General features: G+C 37.7%; 1 protein-coding gene across 2 annotated transcripts in view; it reads right to left on the reverse strand.

The window, feature by feature from the left end:
* Positions 1-15,497, reverse strand: part of LMAN2L (lectin, mannose binding 2 like) — a 45,881-nt gene that overhangs the window by 19,702 nt on the left and 10,682 nt on the right. For both annotated transcript variants that reach the window (XM_020984014.2, XM_078149834.1), the window contains exons 5-6: positions 2,505-2,666; positions 2,271-2,385 (exon numbers count right to left, since the gene is read on the reverse strand). In XM_020984014.2, the coding sequence (XP_020839673.1) occupies positions 2,271-2,385; positions 2,505-2,666 (277 nt within the window). The remainder of the gene's footprint in view (positions 1-2,270; positions 2,386-2,504; positions 2,667-15,497) is intronic.

The raw sequence follows: 15,497 nt of genomic DNA on the forward strand, positions 1-15,497 counted from the left end.
ATTATAACATGGCTTACTTCTTCCAATAACACACTAATTTGTTGATCACTATCCAATGATTTCATATTTAAAGCAGAAATGGTTAATTATTACATGATCATTTAAAAACTATGTTATTCTTGCCTTCCTCTGCCCCCTTCTGTTTTCTTCTCTGCCATTATCACTGCTGGATGGGAGCTGCAGATGACTGAAGGCCATTTAAAAATTTTTCTTTGTTTCATGGGCTACCATGATCAATGTAATATATTTATTCAGGCTAGTCCTCCTCAGTCTGTCGTCAAAATCATACCTGAAGCCTTTCTGGGTTGGCAGAACTTCTAAAAGAACCTGTGCTGCAGTAACAGCAATACTGTGAAAGACTTAACTACTGACCAAGACAACGATGCACAAAAATTTTAAAGGACTCATGATGAAAAATGCCATCAACCTCCAGAGAGGGAACTGTTGTTCAATCTAAGTGCAGATTGAAGGATATTCTTTTTTCCTGTTTCTCTTTTTTTTTTTTTAATTTTTAGGCAGTTGGGGTTAAGCGACTTGCCCAAGGTCATACAGCTAGTAAATATCAAGTGATTGGTCTGAGGTCACATTTGAACTCAGTTCCTCCTGACTCCAGGGCCGGTGCTCTATCCACTGCACCACCTAGCTGCCCCCTTTTTTCTTGTTTCTATTTCTGGAAACATGGCTAATGTGGAAATATTTTGCATGACTTCATACATATAACGGGTATCATATTTTTACCTTCTTCATGGGTGGAAAGGAGAGAGGAAGAGAATTTGGAACTGAAAATAAAAATTAAAAATTAAATTAAAAAAAAAACAAAAAAAAAGAACCTATGCTCCAGACATAGCCTTCAACAACCCAGCATCACCCTCATGCCCTCTAACAGGCATCAAAACAGGGCATTCTTGAAGGTTATAAGGAAGAAGAAGATGTGCACATTAAAAAAAAATGCTGAACATAGAACTATGGACTAAATGAAGGTGGAGAAAGAGGAGGAGAAAAAACACAGACACAACAGGAGAACCAGGAAAGTTTTGTGCCACAGAAACCAAAGGAGAAGATTTCAAGGAAAAGTCTATACTAAAAATGAATACAAATATTAGATTCTTCATTCAGTTACAAAAAAGGAACACACATAGAAGCCTGAAAAAGATAATTTTATGAAAAATAACAGGTCAACAGTTATAAGCACTGTAGAATAGTTAGAAGGATTCATAGGCCAAGAAAAGAGCACTGAAACTGGCACATAGGTCCATCACTCATCTTTAAGCCAGCAGGTCAACAGAATAGCAGAAACAAAAGGCAGACTAGACTACAGAAGTTAAAATGAAAATGAATAGATAGCAACCTGAGATAGAAGCGGTAGATATATTCAAAGAGTACAGAGGAAAGGAGGAAGGAGAGACTGAATATTAATTAGAATGGATAGTGAGATCAAGTGAGTCTTTTTTGAGGAGACCTGAATATATCTGAAGGTAGAAGATAGCCTTTGAGGAAGGAGATATTAAAGAGATAGTTGTAAGAAAGAAGGCCTAAAGGAAATATGGAAGAATAGGTTCAAAGTATAGACGGAGGGGTAAGTTTTAATAAGGAAAGGCAACTCTCTTTTACACAACCAATCTGATGTACCAATTATTCCTTTACCAGGAATAATGCAAACCAGGCCAGGTTTCTTAGCCTCTCCAGAATGAAATTGCACTGGCCTCTGGATACAGGAAAGCAAGACAGAGGAAAATACCTCTCTGTATTTGCCTCCCCAAAGCATACACAAATTTGGACTATCCTTCTTAGAAATCTCATCAAGTGATCTACTGTGAATAACTTAGCTATTCTCAGCAATATGATCCAAGACAGTTCCAAAAGACTTATGAAGAAAGGTGCTGTCATCTCCAGAGAAAGAACTGGTGCAGCCTAAATAGAGATTGAAGATACCTTTTTTTCATTTTCTTTATTTTTCATAGTGGTTTGGTTTTTGGGGGGTTTTTTTGGTCTGTGTTTTCTTTCACAGTATGACTTATAGGGAAATGTGTTTTGCATGACTACATATGTATAACCTATGTCAAACTGCTTGCCTTCTCAACGAGAGGGGAAGGAAGGGAGGGACAGGGGGAATTTGGAATTTAAAATTTAAAAAAAAAAGAATGTTAAAATTGTTCTTATGTGTAATTGGGAAAAAAATAAAATACTAAATTTAAAAAAATAATCTCATCAAGGCCTGAGTATGCAGATATTGAGTCAAATTTAGGTAGAAAAGAATGCCTGTGACATACCTGAAAGATCTCCAGTGACAGAAGAGGTGCCAAAGAAGTAGCCCCGAGGTAGGCGGACTCCAGGCACATCAATGCAGTCCCTCCATTCATGTTTGCCATCAATGTCCAACATAATCTAGAAAAAGACAAAGGGATGAATCAAGGGCCCTGCCATGAAAAAAAAAACATAAAAAAGGAGAAATATAGCCCACACTTACTTTCTCCAAAGCCAACCTGTCAGGGACGGGGACTCACCGTCAGGCGCCTCTTGACATAGCGAATCACCAAGAAAGTATCATGGTTGAGATTTCGAACCATGGCTGTACAGCCACCCAATTCTGTGGGCCTCCCATCCCGCTCATGATCATAGCTGAGGGAGCCGTTGCTCACCATGGCTGAGACATACGGGAACACCCGCTGGAGAAACAATGGGGGAAAGAGAAGACCATGTAGGCAGAGATCTTTAAGGAATACATGGAGGCACATGTGCACATAAACACCCGTAGCAATGGCAAATGCAGATACAAGCAGCAGGAGCCATACAACTTCTCAGCAAACAAGGGAGGGCATCATCATAATCAACTCCCCCATTCCCATGCTTAGGCAGCTAATCAAGGTATACACTCCTGGTCTAAAAGGGAAAGGTCACTCCGCTTCATGGCACTAACTTCAACTTGTCCCCAAAATGGGATGGATCTGAATTGGTGAAAGAGAAGCTCCAAATCCTCAATCCTACCACGGTCTCCACTGGAAAAATCACTTAAGTCAACATTGCTTTGAGTACTTTTTATGCTAACCTGGTGTGCCTTGTCTTTTTATTTGTATGGTTTGTCTTCCTGATTTGACTCTAAGCTCCTCAAGGGAAGGGACTGTGCTTTTGTCTCTTGCCATCTCTGATCACATCTGTTAGAGTGGTAGGTATTCAAAAGTATCTGACAGCTGACTGATAAGTTATTCATGGAAACTGTTTCCATTTAAGATAATTCCTTCCAACTTTAATATTACGGAATACTAAAGAAGTTCAGATTTAGAGACAGTCCTGCTAGTACTAGTGTTGCTGAGCTATTACCCAGTTTGACAATATCTTATTAATGAAAACTCTCTGTTTTCTCAATCCCTTTTAAATCTTATTGATGACTAATTCTACCCACAAGATTCCCCCACAGAATGTTTTAAACACTGCTAGGTTCCTAACAACTGAGGTGCGTTCTCATCTATTGCACACTCCCTGACCTCAAAAAAAAGTTGAGAAGATGCTATTAGCTTAACACCTAAGTAATTCAACAAAGATTTCTATTAGCAATTCTTTGAATAGAGATGGTTGGATACTCACTCCAGAACAAGGCAAGTCTGGAGATGGAGAGAGGCAGGGATGATGAGATGGTTACAGAAACATAACACATGCTATATTTTGTCTGGTTAGCATCCCAGCTGGAGCTTGATGTCAAAAGTCAACATGCAGGTTTGTGCCTCAAAACAAGGCCAAGAATTAGTAGCACCTGGGACACTAACACAAATTTGATACAAGACCAAATGTTGAAGGGACATACATGGGGATGAGTGATGAGAATGGTGTGTCAAGAACTGAATACCTGGACTCCTGGAGAATATCTCCTCTTCTGTGCCTGGAGGGGTCCAGCAGTTATTACAAAAGAGAGGGCACAACAGGAGACAGGGTCAGAAAGAACTGGCCACTGAGAAAGCATGGCCAAGCTATGGAGGATGAGTACCCTAACCTCAGACTTCTTCACCTCTCTACCCACCAACCCCCCAGGATTAAGGGATTCACCAGCACATGCAGGAAGTACAAGAGAATCTAGTCCCCTCTCCTATCTTAGAGGATCAGAAAGTCTGAAGCCTTTACTGAGGTGGAAGCGGCTAAAATTAGGCTGAATTCTTCTGACCTTGAAAAGTTCTTTATTCTTTCTTTGCCCTACTGTTTCAAACCTAGGATTCCAGCCGTTGTCTAGAACACAAGGATTTCATAAGAGTTTTTTTAAAATCCTGATATCAACAAATTAAGCCCAAAGCTCTTTACACAACTGAACCCCTAATGGGCACATAGCTATGATTTTCTGTCCCACATCACTTGCACAAGGATGAAGTTCAAGTTGAGATCAGAAACCCAATGAAGGGTGGTAGAATATTTTAAAACTATAAGATAGAGGGGCAGCTAGGTGGCACAGTGGATACAGCACCAGCCCTGGAGTCAGGAAGACCTGAGTTCAAATCTGACCTCAGACATATGATACTCACTATCAGTGTGACCCCGGCCAAGTCACTTAACCCCAACTGCCTTGCCAAAAAACAAAAAACAAAAAAGAACCCAAAACTATAAAATAGAGATCTTCTCAGGCCATTTAAACATGACATAAGTATCCATAGACTTGATTCTTCTCCTACTTTGACATGGACAATACCTGCTGAGATGCCAAAAACTCCTTAAATCAAACTTCAAGGACCTCTATACTCTACACTGGCATTCAGAAAAAGTCCAGAGTGAGATGCAGCAACTGGTACATATAAAGAAGTATAAAAACAAATAATATAATACCTATGAAAGCAGGAGCATTATTTCCCCAGGAACATAGTCGTTTTAAGTAGAGATAAGGATAAAAAGAAAGTATAAAAGTCTGAAAGGGGATACTGATAATAAGGAGTCAAAGGATCAAGAGAATCAAGTAACTTTAATGCAATAGTACCATGTTTTTTGATAGGCATGCACGAATGCAAATAGGTAAACATGTATACATTCATGGTTAAGAAAAATGGATGTGTGTATATGTGCATGAGTATATAGATATAATATGAACACATACACAGGCACTTGTGATCATAGTTTTTCTTTTTCTACAAAGAAATTATTAGTCATGGGAAAAGTCAAAAAGCAGAGTTTAAGTGTGCAGCAACATGGAATATGCACTTAATAAATACTTATTAATTTCTTGATCTATATGAACTTGAAAGTATTCTTAATTTAGGACACTAATAGTCTAAAGTTTCCCAGAACAAGTAAACTTGATTTATTAGAAGGCTTGCTTGCAAGGTGACTTTTTTGTTTTAGGTGGTTTCCATAGAAATATCACTTTCCCCTTGAGACTCCATATATGATGAAGAAGCAGAGAGCATTTCTTAAAATCAGCAGTGCATTTTTATAGGTATGTAATATGAATAATCTATGTAAAAGCTAGTTAGCTCTACAGTTAAAAATACTGTTATCCATGGGTACTAGTAGGTTATTCATAATGCAACAATAAGAATCTTTTAGAGGAGAATCCCATAGCCTATCAGGCCTAGGGTAACAGCTGGTAGTGAACATACCTATGATATATGACATTGCTAATAACATGAAAATAAGAGGCATTCTCAGTTTTATTATGGTGCAAAGGTAGAAAATGAATGATTTATATTTGACCATAACTCTAAAAAAATAAAAGTATTAGATTTGCTAAAGAAAATCATTCTAATGGAATCCTTGACTTGAAATGGAATGTAACGACTACACATGTATAATCTATAACAAATTGCTTGCCTTCTGGGGAGGGAGGAAGGGAGAGAATTTAGAACTCAACGTTTTAAGAGAGAATGTTAAAAATTGTTTTTACATGTAACTGAGGAAAAATAAAATAATAAATAAAGTTTCAAAAAAAAAAAAAAGAAATGGGGGGCAGCTAGGTGGCACAGTGGAAAGAGCACCAGCCCTGAAGTCAGGAGGACCTGACTTCAAATTCGGCCTCAGACCAAACACTTGACACTTACTAGCTGTGTGACTCTGGGCAAGTCACTTGGATGGAAGGAAGGAAGGAAGGAAGGAATGGAATGTGAGATGGATGAACAGAAGAAAAAATTCATAAAGGAATTTTCTCAAAGGTATGGCTCTCAGAGTAGGTGATGGTAAGGTGCTAACAATGACATTCTACTTTGAAAGCTTAACAAAACTTTTTAATTTCAAACTACTGTAATTTAGATTTTTTTTAATTTAGAAAAAAATTAAGGTACCAAAAATGAAGCTAAAAGGAGTAAACTCAAGGGACAGTGATATAACCGGGGCAAGTACTCCCTATTCAACACAAGGAAAAGCAATTTGGCAAAAATCAGGTTCACACTGAACAATTTTTGCCATACCACAATAAGCTCAAAATAGATATGTAACCTAAATATAAAAGGTCACATCATTAAAAAAAAAAGTAGAAAAGAATAAAAGGAAGAGAGAAATACTTAACCAATCAAGGGATAAAAGTGATCACAGAAGATAAAACAGGAAATTTTGATTTCCTGATATTAAAAAGCTTTTGTGGAAACAAAGTCAACTTGGGTAAAACAGGAGAAGCAGTTAACTGTGGGAAAAAAAATCTTTGCAACAAATATCTCTGATAAAGTTTTGATATCCCAGATATATAAAAAATTGATTCAAATATATATGAACAGAAGAATAGGGAGATGGTACAGTAAGAAGCAATACAGTTCAGCTCTCTCACCCAAATACTCCAGCAATCATTAAGAAAGAACACCAGATGGGTCACCAGATGATTAACAAGAGGAGGATTAGACATTTTCTCTGATCCCCACGACCTCTCAAACCTCTTCAAAACAGAATTTATGCCCCCAAGATAAAGCAACTTCAGCTGTCTCCATGCTCTGGGACATCCAGAATCCAAAAGAAAGTTAAAAAAAAAAAAGCACCTGATTGTTGCTCAATCAGCACCTTTCCCCCACCTCCCATGCTACCTGCAGTGAGGCCCCTCTAGCAGACCCAAAGACCTGACACAAGCTTACAACAAAACCCATCCCCAAACCTTCTCCTCCTCCTCCTCCCTACTTCCAGAACTATAAAGAACTCAGATCCAAGCTGCAGAAGTTTGTCCAGGCCACACAACACCAGCACTTCAAAGCTCTGAACTGCTGGCACCTGTGAGGCAGCTAGGTGGCGCAGCGGATAGAGCACCGGCCCTGAATTCAGAAGGACCTGAATTCAAATTCGACCTCAGACACATAATACCTACTAGCTGTGTGACCCTGCACAAGTCACTTAACCCCATTGCCTAGCCAAAAAAACAAAACAAAACAAAAAAAATTAACTGCTGGCACCTGGGGAATAAACCTCCTTGAACTGCTAGGGCAGACAATCCCTACCAAAGCACACAGAAGAATTATTTAGATTCAATTACAAAGTGTTCCTTAAAGAAATAAAGAATAAATTAAATAGAAGAATATTCAGTGTTCATGACTAGGCCTTGCCAATGTAATAAAAATGACAATATTACCAAAATTAATTTACATTTTTAATGCTATACCAATCAAATCACCAAGGGAATACTTTATAGAACTAGATAAATAACAAAACTCACTCAGAAATACAAAAGATCTAGAATGTCAAGAGAAATGCTGAATGAAGTAGGGATGAAGAAGGAACAGTACTTCCAGATCTCAAACTATTACAAAGCAGCAGTCATCAAAACTGTCTGGTATTGATAGAAAACAGAGAGAAAGATCAATGGTACATCTTAGACAAGACAGAATCAGAAAGAACAGAACTCAATAACCTGATATTTGATAAAGTGGAAAACAAATTACTGAGGAAAAAACTGCTTATTTGATATAAACTTCTAGGGAAAAAAATGAAAAGCAGGCTGGCAGAAATTAGACAGCTTATACCACATATCACAATACATTATAAACAGAAATATGATCTTAATATTAAAGATCATATTATTAAAAAATTAGAAGAAAAACAGATCATATACCTCTCAGAGCTACGGATAAGCGATGTATTCTTAACCAAACAAGAGATGGGGGCAATTACAAAAGATAAAATAGTTAACTTTGATTACTTGAAACAGAAAAGCTTCTACACAGATAAAATTAATGCACTTAGGATAAGAAGGAAAGTCATTGAATGGGGAAAAATCTTTGTATCAAATTTCTCTGATAAGAGTTTGGTACCCAAGATATAGCAACAACTAGTAGATATATATGAGATTAACAGCCATTCTTTAATAGATAAGTGGTCAAAGGATATGAAGAAACAGTTCTCAAAAGAACTGTGACATATTCACAACCACATGAAAGAATGCTCCAGGTCACTAATAATAAGACAAATGCACATCAACACAATCCTGAGGTTTTACCTCACACACTGCAAATTGGCAAAAAATGATCAAAAAATGGCAACAGTCAATGCTGGAGGGGTTGTGGAAAGACAACAGGTACCCTGCTGATGGAGCTCTGAAATAGTACAACCATTTTAGAAAACATTTTGGAATTACACAAATAAAGTAACTAAAATGTCTATGCCCTTTGAACCATAGGCTCCATTACTGGGCTTATACACTAAGGAAGCCATTGATAAAAAAAAAAATGTCTCCATATAACTCCAAAATATTTGTAGTAGCACCTTCTGTGATGGCTAAAAATTGGAAACAAAGTAAATATCCATCAACTGGGGAATGGCTAAACAAATTGCAGTAGATAAATTTACACTGGAATATTACCACACTGCAATAGTGAGATGCATGGAAAAACCATATGAAATGGTGCAGGGTGAAATAAGTAGAGCAAAGAAAACAATATACACACACTAAAAAAATAAAAGTAAATGTAACAAAATTATAAAGTTCAAGCAGGACTCAAATAGAGAGAAATGAGAGGATACCTCCAAACTCACTCCTTTTTCAATGTATTAATCAATCGTGCTGGGTTTTTTTCCCTTTCTAATATTCTGGGGGGAAAGGAGGGATACTTGGGATAACTATGATGATATAAGAAAGAAAAGTTATCAGTAAATACTTACTTAAGAAAAAATAACACCAGATTGAACGGCAATAGAGAAATCAAATTTTAAAATTATAGTGGGTGCCTTTTTCTAGCCAACGTCAGCACAAACCACCACTGGAGAAGGAATCTAGGCAGGAAGGCCCAAAGTCTTCTACCAAGGAAGGAGGGCTGGAACCTACAGCTGCATACTTGGGGCAGCAAGCACTCCATTTTGTGATTGAGCCTGCTGCAGAAATCAGACCCTGGATGCCTGAGTAGGGAGCACTCTGGAGTAGAGGTGAGCCTGCTGTAGTCACTCTGGTCCTGCAATGCACTGAGTATTCCAGGTAGGGATCATGCACCAGGGGGCAAGCCTACAACTCTGTCACTCTGACCTAGCAGTACCTTCCAGCAACCTAATAAGGTCGTAGGAGTAATAAATCATAGAGCTAGGATTCAAAGTTAAGTCTTCTGACTCCAAAACTAGATTTTTTCACACTGTACCACACTACCTTAATCACTGGGCCTGTATCACTAGAGAAGTCTGATCCCATTCTAGAGTTATGTTTTTATTAGGTTTATGTTTTTTATTTCTTAATGTGTACACATTGCTAGATTTTAATCTATCTGATACAGCAGGAGATGGAAGCCCATGAAGCTGGCATGGGCAAGATTCAATTTAATTCTACAATTATTTATTAAGTACCTACTATGTGTAAGGTATTGTGCTAGTTCAGGGGATTTAAAGACAAAAATCAAACAGTCCTACCCTCAAAGAGTTTACAATTACACATGTAAGTATAAAGTCTACAAAAGGTGATACACAATAATTTCAAAAAGAAAAGAATGACAATAACTTGGGGATCAAGAAAGGCCTTACGGGAAAACGACCCACATGGGCAAAAATATTTCTAGCAGCCCTTGTCGTGGTGGTAAAATACTGGAAACTAAGGGGATGCTCATCAATTGGTGAATGGCTAAACAAGTTGTGGTATATGAAATGTAATGGAATACTATTGTGCAATAAGAAATGATGAGCAGGCAGATTTCAGAAAAACCTGGAAAGACTTGTATGAACTGATGCAAAGTGAAATGAGCAGAATCAGGAAAATGTTATATACAGTATCGGCAACACTGCATGACAACCAACTATGAATGACTCAGCTCTTCTCAGCAACACAATGATCCAATACAAGTACAAAGGACTCACAATGAAAAATGCTATCTACATCTAGATAAAAAACTGATGGAACTCTGAATGCAGATGAAAGAATACTTTTTTCACTTTATTTTTTCATGGTTTTTTCCTTTTGATCTATTTCTTCTTTCATAACTGTGACTAATATAGAAATATGTTTTACATAACTGCACATATATAACCCATATCAAATTACCTACCATTTTAGAAAAAGAGGAGGGGAGAGAGAGAAAAATTTGGAACTCAAAATCTTGTAAAAATGCTAAAAATTGTCTTGACACATAACTGGGAAAAAAATAAAATACTCCTTTAAAAAAAAGAAAGGTCTTATGCAGAAGGCAGTATCTGAGTTGTGCTTTCTAAGGAAACTGGGGTTTCTACAAGCTAAATGTGAATGGGGAGGGTATTGCAAACATGGGTGGGACCACTTGTGCAAATTCAGAGGCAGGAGATGGAATGTCATCTACAGGGGAATCAGCTAAATAAAACCATTTACAGAGAGACTAGTAAAGCTTGAAAAGAAAATATCTGAAGGGAATAATATGAAATAATGTCATAAATGTGATGGAAGCCATATTGTACAGCGTTTTAAATGCCAGGCTGAAGCTTTTATACTTTATTTTAGAATAGGAAAGTATTAAAGATTTTTTGTGACATATTTAGATCCATGTTTTAGAAATATCAATTTGGAAACTGTGTGAAGGATCATCCTGGATTATAGAGGGAGAAACTGAAGGTAAGGAGATCAGTTAGGAGGCTACTACAATACTGCAGTCTAGGGGGATAAGTTTCTGAATGAGGGGAATAAATGAGGGAAAAATTGATAGACATTATCTCAGCAAGCTCAATCTTGAATGCAGTGATCAGAAGCAGGGTAGGCAGAAGCAAGTAAGTAGTTGTGTGAGCTTCTCATCACATGGCTTGGAATGGCCTATATTTTATAGGTTCCAAACCTAAAACCAGCCTACACTCCAACCTATTAAATCTGACACCCGGTAGTGTTGGCATAGGGGCAGAAAAAAAAAGAAATATTGCAGGTAAGTTGGTTCCTTACATTGCTGAAAACCACCACACATTTGGACTGACCTTCAGAGAAATACAGGATGAGTTTGCCTACTAGTATCAAGCTAATATTATGCTCAATAAATCAATTAGACATCATACAATGTGGGGGTTTAGGTTATAACCCAAAAATCAAAAAAGCTAAGGAGTGGAAATAGGCCCTAAAACATAAAATGCTGAGATTTGTGATATTTCCCCTCAGATCATAAAATTCCAGGATCCAGGCATACATAAATTCTGGCTACATGACTTAAACATACAGGATGACATGTACAAGATTTGTAATAGCAGCTCTGGAATCTAAAGCAGAGAATGCCCATCTATTGGAGGAAGGCTAAAAAAATTATGGTGTATAAACGAAATATTGTTTTGTAAGAAATTATTAAATCAACAGTTTCAGAGAAACCTAGGAAGACATTATAAACTGATGCATAGTGAAGTAAGCAGAATCAGAAGAATAATTTATACATTAACAACATGATAAAGAAAAAAACTTTGAAAGACTTGAGAACTTTGATTAATGCAATGACTGACTATGATTCTAGAGGACTACTGATGAAGCATGCTACTCTTGACAGAGGTGATAGAATCAAGATGCAGAAATAAGACATTTTCAGATACAAAGTGGGAATTTGGTTTGCTTAATTATGCACACTGGTTAAATGGCTTTCTTTTTCTTCCCCCAAGGCAGAGAATATATTTAAGACTAAGGAGGAAAAGGATAGAATAGCCCCCTCACAAAAAAAAAAAGGATCATCAAAGCATTATTTTTTTAAAAATGCAGAGAAGAAAACAGAAGAAAGACCAGAAAGAAGTACTGACATTTTAGAGTTTCAGGTTGAACTTATTATTTACTTTAAAAAAAGAAAGCTGTACATAAGAGATCTACAGTTTTGTACACAATCTTCTTATTACTCTGTTCTATGTATACGGAAATGTCCATTTTATATGGTGTTTAAATTCCAAATCAAAGTCAAATTTAAAAAAAAAAGATTTCCAGACCTTTCCATCTACATGGCAGGTGGACTTTTACATGTGCTGTCTCCCCTAGTTCGCGTATAGACTCCCTTAGACCAATGGTTATCTTGTCTTTTTCACCTGGTTGTCCAGTGCTTAACATAACCTTGCAAACAGTAAGCACTTAATAAATGATCTTTCTTTCTTTTCTTTCATTCATCCATCCATCCCCTGCTTCTTGGAGAGACAGATGAAGTCAGACCCTATGAAGAACTATACTTCTGTCTTTTCCATCAAGCAAAGTCTCTTGTCCTAATTACAATATTCACTCTCTGAAATAATACTTTTGAGTTCACTGAAACTTTAAGTAAACTTCCCATTTTCATGTGAGAAACTGCTGACCATCAGCTGAGGGCTTTGTGATTAAAGAATAAAGAAGAATAGAACAAGTATTTAATCAGTATTTACACAGCTCTTTATCATCCTGGTAATTTCTATGTGACCTATATGGCTAACAAACAATATCGTTCTCTCTGATAGAGAAATGAAGCTATAAAAGTTTGAGCTATCTGTCCCTATGCCAGAGAAATGCCCAAAACTCCAGAGCATGCCAGCCATGCACTGACTCCTCATATATTTTTCTCATGAGATTTTGATCATTGTTATCTTTGTATTGTAACTCCAAAATCATAACAGGAACAGTTGATATTTATATAACATTTTAAAGTTTCCAAAATGACTCAGACATATTATTTCATTTGATCCTCACAACCCTGGGAGGTAGAAGTTATTATCCCCATTTTACCTTGAGGATGGGAATCTGCTTTTCTCAGACATACTTGTGATTTGGTAACAGATCATAAAATTATAGATCTAGCCCAGGAAGGAACCTCAGAGTAGCCCCTGGTCACCCAGCTAGGCAGCACAGTGGACATAGTGCCAGGCCTGGAGTCAGGAAAACTTGAGTTCAAATACAGCCCCAGACATTTCCTAGCTCTGCGATCCTGCATAAGTCATTTAACCTCTATTAGTCTCAGTTGTCTCATCTGCAAAATGGGAATAACACCATCTACCTTCCAAAGTTGTTGTGATGATCAGTTGAGATATTAACTCTAATGCGCTTAGCACAGTGCCTAGTACATGGTAAGCACTATAGAAATGTTAGCTATTTAGGTGGCATAGTGAATAGAGCTCTGGCCTTGGAGTCAGAAGGATCTGAGTTCAAATCTGGCCTCAAACACTTGACACTTACTAGCTCTGTGACCCTGGATAAGTCACTTAACCCCAGATAAGTTGCTTAACCCTGACTGCCTCACCAAAAGAAAAAAAAAGAAAGAAATGAAAAGAAATGTTAGCTATTATAATTAAGTGTCTGAGGCAGAATTCAAACCTAGATCTCTCCAGCCTCCACTACATGTTACCGGGGAACAGGGAAGAAAGAGAAGTCACGTGTTCTCACAGAAGGGCCTTGATCAGTGACTTATGCTATTGTAGTGAAGAGCTCTTCCCACCCACCACAACTCTTCTGTGCCTCATTTTACTGTATGGCAAAATCAGGGTCACAAGAAGTTCAATATGTACCCATCTATCTCCTGCTTGTGTCAGTGGATTATAGGTATGTACACCATGCCATGAACAGAACACAAAAGGGTTTTTTTGGTGGCTGGGTTTGTTTTTGTTTAGTTTGGGGGAGGAGAGGGCAGCCTTAAAAAAAACCTTAAAACCCATTCAAGTTACCTTAACAGTCTGATAAGCAGTATCCCAAGGAATGGATATAAAATCTAAGTTCAGATAGCAATTCTCTACTCAACATAAGGAAGTATCATACACTGGAAAAAAACACAGGGTCTATAGTCAAATGGCAGGCCTTCAAATCCCTCCTCTGATAATTATTCCTTGTGTGATAGCAGGCAAGTCACTTAAACTCCTTGGGCCCAAGTGTCCTCATCTGTTAACTAACGGGGCTGGACTAGATAACATTTGAGGTCCCTTCTAGCTCTGGTCCTATAAACCTTTCACCAAATCATCAGTATGTCTAAAAAAAAAGCAGCCTCAAAATCTCAAGGAGAGAGTTGCCCCTGCAGAAGTAAAAATCAAATGAAGAAAAAGAACCTGAGAGCAGTTACAAAACAATTCCCAGACCAAAAAAAAAAGTCTAAGAAAGAAATAGCAACTATGCCTCCTTGCCTGTTTGATACTGAAAATATTGATGATGACCATGAAAATATTACAGAAATGCCAATTAATTAGAAGGCAAATCCTGATAACTGACCACTAAAAAGAACAAGATGTAGAGTGATGTGACTCCACACCAACTCAACGTGATCTTTACAGAAATGGCAATTTGGCTCGGGCCAACATCCTCAGACTTACCTTGCTCCCTGGACACCACATTCTAGTGAAGATGACCTATTTCTTACTACTCTCTGAGCTACAAACTGCACCTCCCACCTCTGCACCTTTGTACAGGCTGTCCCCCATACCCAAAATACACACCCTTCCCATCCTGTCTTGTTAGGATCCTTTTCTTCCTCAAGGTTCAACTCAGTACAGTTTCTAAGGAAATCTTTCCTTAAATTGTTCCTGTTCTTCTCCTTCTCAAATAATTGTGTATTTGCATATACGTGTATACACACACACACACACCACACACACACACACACACACACACACACACACACGTAAAATGGCATATACTCCCAGTAAAATGTAAGCCTCTCATCAGCAGGGACTTATTTCATTTTGTCTTCATATCCCAAAACCCAGGACATAATCAGTAAATCACGTTTACTGAATGCTTACTGAATTCAATTGAACCTCTATGTCTTAGAATCCTTTTTCAAGGCTAACAACCCCTCTTCTTGGCATATAAAAAAACTTGACACACCGATCCCAGAAATGGAACATAAAGAGGCTACAACTTAAAAACATTAGATAGTGCCATTGCTATGCAGCAGAATTAGCCCACTGCAGCTTCCCTTTCCAACTTCTACAATGAGCTATAACTTTACTCCCAACTCTGCCTTCCTTGTCTCACAATTCTCTTATTTATGTAATCAGTGAAAGAAACCCAATTACACTATAATCTTTCTTGCCCCTAATGTCAGTCCCACAGAGCAGAAGTGGACAATTCTACTTCCTGCTGCCTATGTAAAGAGATCTGAGGAACCCTGAAGAACAGCAGTCTCCTCACGTGATCACATTCTAAGGCAAAGAATTGCTGAGGTTCTGAGACCATTTTCTTATGTAGGCTTTCATGTGGAAGATAGTGGTTGCTC

The sequence above is a fragment of the Phascolarctos cinereus genome, unplaced genomic scaffold (assembly GCF_003287225.1).
Source record: "Phascolarctos cinereus isolate Bilbo 61053 unplaced genomic scaffold, phaCin_HiC Scaffold_2;HRSCAF=192, whole genome shotgun sequence".
NCBI classification, from domain to species: Eukaryota; Metazoa; Chordata; class Mammalia; order Diprotodontia; family Phascolarctidae; genus Phascolarctos; species Phascolarctos cinereus.